Source organism: Spermophilus citellus (assembly GCF_964194105.1).
Source record: "Spermophilus citellus genome assembly, chromosome: 7".
NCBI lineage: Eukaryota > Metazoa > Chordata > Mammalia > Rodentia > Sciuridae > Spermophilus > Spermophilus citellus.
The window spans coordinates 117604077-117617020 of NC_138188.1; the positions used below are offsets into that span (position 1 = coordinate 117604077).

At 37.0% G+C, this 12944-nt stretch overlaps 1 protein-coding gene across 7 annotated transcripts in view; it reads right to left on the minus strand.

Moving 5' to 3' along the window:
* Positions 1–5908: 5908 nt before the first annotated feature.
* The window catches only part of TP63 (tumor protein p63), a 233155-nt gene continuing 226119 nt past the window's right edge, over positions 5909–12944 (minus strand). For all 7 annotated transcript variants that reach the window (XM_081301289.1, XM_081301290.1, XM_081301292.1 and 4 more), the window contains 2 exons: positions 11906–11999; positions 5909–8946 (listed from right to left, as the gene is read on the minus strand). In XM_081301289.1, the coding sequence (XP_081157415.1) occupies positions 8650–8946; positions 11906–11999 (391 nt within the window). In that variant the 3' untranslated portion in view covers positions 5909–8649. The remainder of the gene's footprint in view (positions 8947–11905; positions 12000–12944) is intronic.

The following is a 12944-nucleotide window of genomic DNA, read 5'->3' on the forward strand; positions in this document are numbered from 1 at the left end:
TAGCTCCAAGGTCTTAAAATCCGTAATTAGTTCTGCTAACCCCTTTATGTGGATGCCAGTGTTCTTCATGTCATGGGTGTTTGTGGTTAAAAACTAGTATGGAGGTAGAAAAAGTTAGCAGTAGGCACCCACTTGTAAGCAGAACTCTAAAGTATCCACTGACACATTCAGTTGAGAAAGAGAATGGGAACAATGATAGTAGCACAGCTTTCTCATGGAAGAGGACTTTTCTAAATTGGGGTTATGTTGGTTGTGATAAAGTGAGAAAGGAAGGTCTGCATTGGCTGGACCTTGCTTGCTATTGGCTAGTTGAATGCAGCCTTCCTGTAAGACTCCAATTCCTTTTCCTGGCTGAGTCTCAGTTCCCTACTGCATACAATGAAGAGTTTAAACTAAATGATTCCTCGATTCTTGGATTATCCTTTCACCATCAGAGCTGCATCTTTCTCAACTCCGAATTTCTACATATACTCACATATATCAGAGTATCAAAAGAAGCTGAGGAACCCTTTGGACAGGGAGTACAAAAACAACTTTGAAAACAACCAAAGACCATGTGCCACCTCTGTGCAGACCTTTGCTGGCTCCACCTACCCACCTACCCAATCAGATTTTCACACTTACCAATGTTTATCATACCTGGTTTCCTCTTGAATGCACTCAATCCATTCAACATGAGGAAGAGAGCCTGGTATTACACAAGAGTACCATGGAAATAATTGGAATGAAGTTTACAAGAAATTAGTCCCTTAGCCAAGAGACAGGGAAGCTCTTTTCCTCGGGGAAGGAAAGAGTGCATTACATTCATGGGAGAAGAGGCAGGCCTTCACCACTCCCGCCACCCTCACCAGCGGAGGTCAAAGTGTTATGGAGGCTGTGATGATGAGCAAAGACTGTGGTATTATACCACGGGACAAGAAGTAATGAGGCAAGGAGATGAAAGACAGAGCGAAAGCCAGCCAAGCGACGTTCTTATGAATAGGATATTATACCAGGGAAGAAGAGGGGCAGTATCTGAGGAGACAGAACTCCCATTGATTGCTAAATACTGACTGAACACTAGCCAGCCAAGCGACAGTGTGATGCCTTCTGGTGAGCCTTTGAGGAGACCAGGCTTAGACATGACTTCCTGCCTTACATGTGACTCTTGAAAGTATCATGGGCCTGAGGGCAAGGGTCCATAAGAGTGAGGGGGCAGGCCACCGCCTCCAAGGAATGGTTTGAAGTGCCTGGCAAAGTGCAAAAAAAACTATGAGCCTCTCCACCATAAAAAGAAGTTAGGGGCATAAGGTTTGAGTAGAGAATGGAATGCAATGTAGATGTCTTCGGCAGAGAGGAAAAAAGGAAACCGGGAAACTGAATGATCCAAAGACAATTTTGATGTGTTTTTTCTGATAGTTTGTGCTATTTTTGAGAAAATTACTTAGGGTGACAACACCTTAGGGGTCCCCAAAAAAGCAAAAGGGAATGCCACACACATACACACACACACACACACACACACACACACACTTCTCAGTGGCCTGAGAACCCTTTTTAACAACGGGTATTGTTAGTCAGCATTGTCTAATATACCAAATGCGTTGGTACCTAGATGCCACTATAGTTCCAGAATTCTTGAGAACAAACTTTCTGAACATTTCCAAAATGCTTTTGGCAGGAGGCCCTATGGAATGACACAGCAGAATTTTCTATTCATTTTACAGCCCAGAATCTGACAGTGGGTAGATCTTTTGTGTTTTCTCCTTTCACTTTCTTTTGAAATTTCAGCATTCTGTACCCTTGGCATTGTGAGTGCTTTCAGGAGCTTTCTCTAACTCTTAATTATTAATGGGGCAGATTCACATTAGGAAGACATTGATAAATTGGAGAAATACTGGATAAAAACTTAACTAAAAAATGGAAGAGCAGAGTGCTCAGCTTATAAAAGGTAGTACCTGGAATTTAAGAATATCCAACCATTATTTAAAATCATATTACTTTATCTTCCCAGATCCTAGAAAAGAATGTCAGATGAATTAAAGGGCTCATAAAATTCATCATTTTCCTTTGTTCCTTATTCCAAACTCTTCTAGTACTTCCTATCTCTTGTCTCCCTATATCTAATTTTTATTTATATTTCAAAATGCTGGTCCTCCAAGGTCCTAGACCTAGAATTCTGATCAAAACCGCAAAAAGGAAGTTTGCTTGCTAGCACTTGCCACCCACTTGGCACACATTACACAGATTCAGGATTAGAATGAGGAGTAACGAATCTCATAAATTTCAAAGACACACCCAGCGTAACTCTAAAAGCACCAAACTAATGAACTACATGTATCTGAAATATGTATGCGTGTGTCTAATGTTGAGGGCTCCATGAAGTTTCACTAGAGAGGGAAGAAGTTTCCAGATCTGAATTTAATGTAGAGTGTAGCTTTAGACTGTAATTTTGTTGTAAAATTATGACCTCTTTTCTACACTGGCAGGGTGTTTTTTAATGCTACCATTCTGCTATTTTCCAAAGAATATTACTGACAAGTTGTGGGTCCAAGCCCCTCATTTTATAGATATTAAATCTGAGCTGCAGACTGAATCAAGTCACCAGACTTCTTTCAGTCCAGTGGTGTTTCCTCTCTGCATATGTCCATTAAAATCTATAAATCAACATAACTTGTTTGGAATAAATCTAAAGCATAAGAAAAATTGTAGTGTCAATCGAGATATTAAAAATGATAGTGGAAACTAAGCCTTCTGTGGGTACAAATAAGATGCTGGAAGTCTATACTCAGGGTTCGAGTGCCCCATGTGCTTGCTACTAGTAGGAGAACTTAGAACACAAATGTGGAAGAAGGGCTGACAGGAGAATGGACACCGGCTTCTGTTAGTCTGTGGATGGCTGACTTATAATTAAGACTGCATTCCTCAGGTCTAGGGAGACACCAGTATGTACCCACTATTCTTATGCAGTACATTTTTGCATATTTTTATTTTACTAAAAGAAATGCCTCCTACACCAAAGAGGATCCCTGTGTCACCTCCTTAGATAATGCAAATGCTGCCACAAAATGTAGAAATGTAGCCCCTGGATCTCAGATATCCTGGGCAAATTTTAGATAGCCCAAGCCTGTTTATTCAACATTAGGTCTTTGGTATTTCATAACTATTAATAGCAGTTAAGGTAATCAAAAAGCTCCCAGCATAATAACAAAGCATTGTCCTCATCCATTATTTTTTTCTAATTTTCCATATCTCAGTAACTTTATGAATGAAATAGAATGAAGAGATAGCCAAAGATAGTTTCACAAGAAACTTTTTTTCCCCCTTTTCAAGATTTTAGTGGTATATACACAGAAAATTGGAAATATCCTCTGAATGCAACTAACTGCTCATGAACTGGCATGCAATGTGGTACATATCAATCTTACAAATGTTGATTTCAATTGCACCACGAACAGGCTTCTAATTACTTATCTTGTATTTGCAACATATGAATATAATACCCCATATGTTTTTTGAGCATTTCATGGCTCATAATGTTTTTTGTTTGTGTTTTGTACTTGGGATCAAATCCAGTGCCTCATGTATGCTAGGGAGGCCCTCTATCACTGAGCTGTGTCCCCAGCCCTAGATGGCTCATAGTTTTTTGAAGATGACTATGTTCTTTGCTCCAAAATTTCAAATATTTTTTAGATTTGTAAACACTAATTAGAATGGTCAATTCATGAGTTTAATTTCTACTCCATATATTTACTTCCAACAATCTTTCATAACACACCTACCATTAGCATCTTTCCATTTGTGAAGAATATTATACATTTTGGGCACAAGAATCATTAGAGTTGAAAGAACACCATTATATATCCTTTTACAAAAATACAGTGGCCGGATTTTTGCTGCAAAATGTATTACATGGTCAAATTCTTCTTTTTGAATGACTACTGTGGATGACAGTACCATATGTCCTTTGAACCACATTGTTTAGCCATTGGGTCTTGTGTTTGGATAATTTATTTTAGAATACCATCAGAAGACTCAGTCTGAGACTTAAACAATAACTTCACCACCATCACAGTCTAAAGTGCCACTGTCTCTATATAGTCACCTCACATTTAACCCCTTTGAAATATTTTCCTCCATTAATTTTAACATTTTTGCCACTATGGGGAGAAAATGAAAAATTCTGACTACAAAAATATTGTATCCTATATTCTTCTGTATCTCCTTAAAAGATGATGCAATACTCGTGGAAAAATTGCATAATTGTACAATAGTAAGTTTACTTTATCATCTTTCCATGTTTCTTATTGTATCATCTTTCAAGGTTATTTGTCAATTATAATAAAAATCACATATAATTTTAAACATTTGACAATACATAAAAAGCCAGGTAAAATGAAATGTTTTATTTAATCCAAAATATCCTCTTTTTTAATAGATAATCAACATAAAAATTATCAAGTAACTATTTTATATTAATGGAATCTTATGTGTATTTTGCACACATAGTGCAACTTAATTTTGACTAGTCCTATGTAAGTGCTCAAGAGTCACATGTGTAATTAGTGGCTAATATATTAGCACAGTTTTAAGTTCTCATTCTTTTTTTTTTAAATAAAAATGGGCTCTTAAGAGTTTATTTTACAGTTAACTAAACAAATTTTATTGACAAAAATGAATATGAATTCATATTCAGTTGCATGTTTTCTATAGGATTTTAATATTTTATCACATTCTTTTACCTTTCTTCCTTTGTAAAAAAATTACTCATTTTTATCTCACTGGAATTTCTCAATGAAGATAAAGTAATGCCTAAAATGCATAAAAAAATTAAATGTCTTAAGATGTGTAAAACAAAGATCATTATCTTTCCAAAATGTATTTTAGGTTTTAAAAAGGATTAATGGAGCCTATGATAATAGGAAAAAAATAAATTTTATTCTTATTTTTTAACTTATTTTTCCTTGTACTTCAGAAAACCTGAGATAATAAAATCATTGAATACCAATTCATATAAATGGTTAGCATTTCTCAAAAAAGAAATAAAAAACTAAAATTGAGCTGCCCAGAAGTCTATGATTGTATATCAAATATTGGTGATTTTCATAGATGTTTAGTTTTCCTTGCCTCATACTGACACTACCACATCAATCATTTTATTTTGGATAATCTATCACCTAGGATTCAAGAAATTAAAATTTTGGTGTCATTTATATTCACAATGTCTTAATAATGTGATTATATCTATAATTAGAAAAACAAATTGATATCACTAAATATTACATATGTAATGTGGAGTATGTGTATAATGTCTATACACATAACATGTATATGTGCTATGTATTTTCTGTAAAATTCTCTGTAAGTCTAAGGTAACATTGTTTTCAAGCCATCTAATATTAGTCAGTGAAAGAATATTTTTTCATTTCTTTAATAAAAATCATTGAATTATTTTGTTAGGGACAGTAGATAATTTACTGACTGAATTGAAAGGTGATATCCTTGAGTTTAAAAGGTAACATGGCCAAATCAGAGCCCATTGTCTGAAATTATTCCCATGAACAATCAGTGTCGTCCAAATCACATTTGCAAGTACTAAGCAACATGGGGCAGTTACCGCAGTTACAGACATTAGGAAGTTCTGCAGTTTAGCCCCTTCTGGTCTTTAGTCAAATAAACTATACCTGTAAACGTATCATGTATCAAATAAGGATACCTTTCTGGTATTTTCTCTTTTATAGATTGGAAAAAAGAAAACAATGATTGTTTGTGCTGAAATGAGAAAACATCAATATGTGTACTTCTATACTGCTTTCCTAGGTGTCTCTTCCTCTCCCCATGTACATAAATAAATATAAAGGTTAGAAATATGGAAGACCCAGACACAAACTCAACATACACTAATACAATTTCTCAATGCATTTTTATTTATTTTTAAATTTTATTGCATGTCTTGGCAAACTTAGGTGGCTTATAGATTTGCCTATGGCTCACCAAAAGCCCAGAACATAAAAATACCAAGAGACAAGCAACTGAAGCTTTAAAAAAAGTATTACATCTATAAGAAAGAAATGTTTGAAAACATTAATAAAGCATATAAAACTTTTGACATGTGCTTAATTTTGTATAATTATAAAAATAATAAAAAATCCAAAATCTCTTTAACATTCAACATCCCACATACTGTATTTTAGGAGAATATAAGAAAACAAAAGTTAAATGGATTTAAGGAAGAGAATTCTGCTCTCTGTTCCTCTTTATAAGTTTCTCCTAGCAAAGATCATCCTGTTTTTCAGCTAACTGCACTGAGTTGAAGTCACAGAAGGCCACTTAACCTCCACTCCAGTTGTCTGTATGCCATGCTTTTTCTTCTTATCCTGGCTAGTATATACCCAAGGAATAAAAGTTGACACCTATATGTAATTGTGCCAATGTATGGGTACACCAAACTCATGAGATACAGTTACAGGCATTTCTGAGTCCCTAGTGCCACTTGAATAGATCAGAAGTCCTAGGTTCATTAAAAATCAAAGGACAGTAGAGGAAGCTACTTGTCTTCCTAATAAGGGCCAAAGCACAGCTTTTAATTTTCCCCAAATGAGTTTTCAAATCTGCATGCTCATTCCAGAAACTAATAGTGCTTACAATCATTTAAGCACAAAATGTTGAAATCAAGGACTCACTTTCTTTAACACACAAAATAAAAAAATAATAAAAAATGATAACTTCCCCTTCCCCCCATCTTACAATTATGGTGTTCTTACTTGACACTGCATTCTTACTGAATAACATTTCCATTAAAATGTAAAAAAAAAAAAATACAAAAAAGCTTTTAACTGTGGTTCTAGAAAACCCACTATCCCAAGGAGAAAGAAAATACAAAGTATGCAATTTCACACACAAAACATATATACACTTCTCAAATGCAATTCATACATTTTAGAGCTCTATTAGCCCTTTTGCACTTTAAAATAAAAATGGAAGCTTCTGTGCAATGATAACCCTCTACCAGAATGCATGGACAGATTTTAGCGCTCATTAGCATATATACAAAATATTTGTTTTATATTTTGAAAAAAAATATATATATATATTTGTTACAAAGTTTGTTTCCAAAACATCTAGGGGGAATATTGTCATTTACATGTTTCCCCAAAGTTCTAAAACAAGTCTTTGTTGAAGCAACAGCTTCCATGAAAGGGTTACCCCTCCGATCTGTGAAACATGGTTAAGTATGTGCACATTCCCCAAGGGACTGAAGGGAAACTGGGTCCCCGTGGTTACTTTCTAACAAACACTTATTGATCAAAAAAGAAAAATAACACAGTGATGCAACCAATGCCATAGGAAAACTGATTTCACAATTCTATATTTTCCAAATCACCATTTCTATTTTAAAACTTGAAAAGAAAAAGATAAACATGCCTGCATGTGCAGTTTTATAGAACAGTAAGGTCTTTAAAAGAAACATTTACTTGCTATTACTTATGTTTCAAAAGACCATTAAGGAATTTCAATTTATTGCTTGATGATATATCTACTTATTAGAGACTCAATATTCTGAATCAGTCCTGTTATTCCTGGATATTATTAATAGAGAATACAACTATGCTGTAACAACTAGATAGATGGCATTCATCCCAACTGAGTCAACCTGAATTGTAACAAGGAACAGCAAATGTGTATTGAGTTAGTCAATCCAGAAGTCAAATTTAGTTTTAAGACTCCTATAATGGATAATGGCAGCAAATGTTTCCACAATAAATACTATGGTATCTGGTATTAAATTTGAGGAGGTTACTGATAGATCCAGCTTTAAGCTGGCTATAAGGACCTTTAAAGAAATTTAGTTGTACCTACATTCCTTGTTCCCAAAAGAAGCAAAAAAGAGATGTATTCCCCTTTAGTGTTTCACAAAGTGAACACAAACATCCCTACTTGAGCAATGGCATTAGAAAGGATGCCATCAACATAAAATGGGCCAACACAGAGAACCATGTACATATATAGTCTTACCATATTAATAAGTAATGGTAAAGACAACTAAATCTATCCAAAGTTTTGATATGGCATGTGTTTAGCATCCAAAAAACTGGAAGGACCTCACACCATTGTCACTCACACGAACAATTAAGCTCTAGACACCTTTCATCATACATGATGATAAAAGGGGCCAAGGTAAGCAATCCAAAACAAGTAAATTTTTTAAAGGTTGATAAGTGCAACTCAATATCTATTCCTTTAAGTTATATTTTAAACAATATTCAGTGCCCCCACCCAAAAATATATATTGTATATTTATATATTTATATATATTTATATATGTATATATGTATATAGTCTTAGACTATAAGAGTGAAAATGCTTTATAAAAGTCAATGAGAGAGCGCCACTGCTTTTTTTTTTTTTTTTTTTTTTTTTTTTGCTCACTTCTATCTAGCCCTGACCACTCAGTCCTGCAAGCAAGAGATTTGAAGGCTTGAAGCCAGAATCAGAATCAGATGCCAGGTCAGAGGTTAGCTAAGAGGTAGCCTCCTACTACTTCTTTTCTTAAGAAATCAGAGAAGAGGAAGGGGAGGAGCTAGGGACAATGCTGTGAAGATCAAGCAAGGGTGCCTTTTAAGGGGTGGGCTGGCGGGAAGAGTGTAGGAAGAGCCCACAAAATGGGGTTTACTCCCCCTCCTCTTTGATGCGCTGCTGCTTATTGCGACGAGCATCCATGTCGAAGTTGAAGTCATTCCACTCGTCACGCGGTGGGAAGGAAATGGTCTGGCGGAGGGTAAAGCGCACGGCATCAATCACACGCTCGCCACGGGTCTCACTGGAGCCCACGCTGACTGTAGAGGCACCACTTGGGGTCCGCAGAAGATGGGGAGGAGAGGAGAAGTCGTGCAGCTGCCTGTGGTCCAGAATGCCCTTCCAGATGGCATGTCGGAATTGCTCAGGGATTTTTAGACTTGCCAGATCCTGTGCCACAGGGAGGTCCAAGAAAAATGAGAATAGATGCAAACTGACATTTATTCCATACCATTTTACCATCCTTATTTAATTGAACTGAATTTACTGATCTGTAACCTAGAAAATAAAATATTTTTCTGATGGTTTCATGTATGTAGCTAAGCACAAAGGCACAGACTTGGCTTATGGATAACAATTCACTTATTCTCTGTTAACCTTAGTTTCTTCATTGGTAAATAGAGGAGTTAGCAGTAGGATGAGAGGGCAAAAATTCTAAAGAGAGATATCATGTACCTTCTGACTTCCTGTCTACTCGGCTCTAGTAATTAGAAGAAAGATGTTAATGGGATGTCACTACAACTGGGGAGTAGATGAGAAGAAAAGATTACTGATGGAGATTGAGCACTTTCCATGTGCCAGGCACTGAAGTAACTATTTTATATTCATGATCTCATTTAATCCTGTTTAGTGGTAAATATTCTTATACCTTTTTATAGATAGAAAACCTGAAGAACAGAGAGGATGACAAGTCTAACATTATACATCTAGATAAATAAACTGTAGGCTCAGGATAGCTCCTCAACCTAAAATTGATCTATTGGTCAAATGGTCTCTTGATGTTTGGATAAAACAGGGTATCAAGATACAGCAAAATTGTGTCCATGTTCTACAGATGTGGGTAGAAGTCATTTCAAATTGTGTCAGTCTTAGGTAAAAGCTCTGGTCTCAGTTTCTTCATAGGTAAAACAGGGTATGATTAATTGCTTTTTTTAGGTATCCATATATTGTGGACTCAGGCAACTATTATAAAAGTATTATATAAATTACTAAGCACTCTATAAAATGTTAACCATTTATATTGTTATTATATTAACTCAACTTTGTACCTCACAGAAGATACTAATGAAGACCATTATTTTAATCACATTCCTCTTCTAGGAAAAGATGCCAAATAACTTGATTGGTGCTAAGAGAAAAGCTGAAAAAGAGGTAATTATTTCCAGAAATGAGCAGGGAGAAGCTGAGGCAAGGATGAGAAAATTCTATAGGTTTTCAAAATTTGCCAATTCAGAAATTTGCAACATAGTGTTACATCTTCCTATGATGTGAATTTTCAGGCCATTGGAAGTACTCCAACTTCCTACTATAGCAGAGGAACAGTGTAATGAAGAGAATCCACAAATAGATAAGCTAGTATGCTCTTTATGCTTCTTGTACTTTTTATGCTTCTTAAGCTCTCAATTAGCCCGAAGCTCCTTGTAAACTAGACTCCATCAACTAGTCAACACCAGCAGAGATGGACTTGCGCAGAACATCTGCAGATCAAGTGGAGCTTCCTGCCATACTCCTCAGTGGGGGCAAATGAGCAAATGATAAGCATGTATTGAAAAATATAGGAAAGGGAAGATTCCCTGTTTCCTCAAGGAGGGCTCTACTACAGAAGACTCTCAAATATAGGGCAGCTCTGTTGAGTGGGTGGAAGCTGGTATAAAGTGATGCAAATCCTGTTGGAAGGTACTTTTAAAGTTCTCTCTATAGTTTTCATTTATATTCTTTTGGGCAGCATCCAGGGGTGATTTATGGGATGACTAGGGGTGGGTGGAAAGGCAGCATAGCAGGTACTTGTCACCATGGGGCATGGGCTCTCATGCTACAGGGACATATCTAGCATCGGTGCTCAAGGAGGGGGTAAAGAGAGGTCCCAACTGCAGAAGCAGGGGCAGAGGCAGAGACTGTCTTCACCCAACAGTGCAAAGTGCTCTCCAGAAGCTAGAAGAAAGGACAGAGAACCCCAAAGAGAGCAGCATGAAGAGCAGCCTGGAAGAAAAATCAGATTGCTGGGACCAGAATACCAGCTTCGGAGTGAGCAGTAATTCAGGAAATGAGGTAGGCAGCCGGAGAAAAGTCCCCTCACCTCCAGATTCTTTCAAAAGCCAAATCAAAGTAAAGAAAGATTTTGAACTCAATTGGATTAGCTGAGACCCAGAGAAACAAGAGGATAATCCTAAATTCTTGTTGCTACTAAAAAGCATGTCTAGGATTTGAACCCATGACCAGTAATCATTCTCAGTGATCAGGGATGGCTGGGCCTATTCAGATGAATGGATGAATGAAGTAACTTAGTTTGAATTGAGAGGAATGACTGAATCTTCATTAAGTCCTACTTTAAGGAGAGGGAGGAAAGGCCATTTAATAGAGTTAGAGACTGAGGCTTACGCCCCTGGCTCTGTTCCTGGTTCAGTCATCACTCACTGTTCTATCATCTCTCCACGCCATGATTTTAAGTAAGAATAACATGGCCCACTTTCTACTCTCCTCCCTGGGGACTTGTAGAGATTAATAAGAACATTTGAAAAGTTCTCTGAATTCTTCAGATTAAATTTATTTCTCCCCCCTCCCTTGTTTAACATTTTTAAAGTAAATGTTGCTATGTTGCAAAGGAAAGCGAATATAATCTTCCTGCCAAAGTCTCCCAAGTGCTGGGATTTACAGGTATGTACCATGACATCTGGCTGGAGATGATCTCTTGATGGTGGAAATGATCTCTTTGTTCCTACTTTGAATATAGTATGGGCACAATAGCCAACTGTTGGCGGATCAGACAAGCTGAAGAAGATTGAGTGCTGAGTTTTAATATGTCTAGGTGGAGATGGAGGCCTAGGAATCTTTTTTAAATTTTTTTTTTTTAGTTGTATATGGACTCAATGCCTTTACTTGTTTTTATGTGGTGCTAGGATCGAACCCAGTGCCTCACACTTGCGAAGCAAGTGCTCTACCACTGAGCTACAATTTCAGCCCAAGGCCTGGGAATGTTCCTACTGTGATTAGGGGTTCTTTCAGAATTGAAGATTAGGGGCACGGATAAAACAAAATTTAAAACTACCAAGTATTGAACTACAAGGCATGTGTCACCAGAGGGAGAAAGTGAAGAAATAAAACTCAAGAGAAAAGTCTAACAGTTACTTACATCCATGGAGTAATGCTCAATCTGATAGATGGTGGTCAGCCCCTGGGTCGTGAAATAGTCCAGACATGATGAACAGCCCAACCTTGCTAAGAAACTGCAGAGGGAGGAGGGAAGAGGAAGGAGGAAACAGAAAAAGAGAGTTCACCCCAACTGCATTGGCGAGATAAAGGAAAACCCAACATGTTGCCCTTGGATGTCCTACATTAGAGACTAGGGGAAGATAAAATATATGTGGGCCTCAGATTGGAGGTTCAGGAATTATAACTTGGGTTTTATGTCTACAGAAAATAAAACCAACTATGTGGATTGCACAGATCAAAGTTTTCAAATGGTGATCTGTGGTATTCCAGGGTTCTAAATGTGTTAGGAGCCATTGCAGGGGGTGAAAGGAAGAAGTCTATTGGTCAGGTTCCCAGCCCTCTTGCCTCCTGGCTCTTCACTTCAAAATGAGTATCTCCACAGTAATTGTTTTATACTTGGATTTCTGAGAATGGTTCATATGAAAAACATAAAGAAATTGTAGGCCACTATTTTAGAAAATCATTAACACTTTAGGATTTACTTCTTCCACAAAACACCAATCCTTCTCTTTGTGATGCTGAGAGTGATGGTGCCACCATCATCACAGAGCCAATGTCTGGGTGAGATGAGCCTTGCATTTTGCCATCTCTGATTAACACTTCATGGAGACTAACATGTATCATTCTAGCAGCCACAAGAAAGAACCATTCTGCACAAGAAGCAGAGGCAGGAGACAAGTACTGGCAGGAAATTTAGGAGCTGACTCTTGCCTCTGTGAGAAACAGATCTTTCAGGCTTCATGCATTTCTATTTACTGCCATTTGCACTCCCCTTGCCGTGTTCTGTATGCAGAGTGGGAGGAGTGATCTACTTCTTGACTCTGTCATTTTGGTTAACATTTAATTTTCTTATGGACATTCAACTCCAGAACAACAGTTCAGTGGTATCTGAGAGATATGAGGCCTAGAGAGCAGGAAAGGGAGCAAGATAGCAAGTACTGCCCTTTTTGGGAAACCCA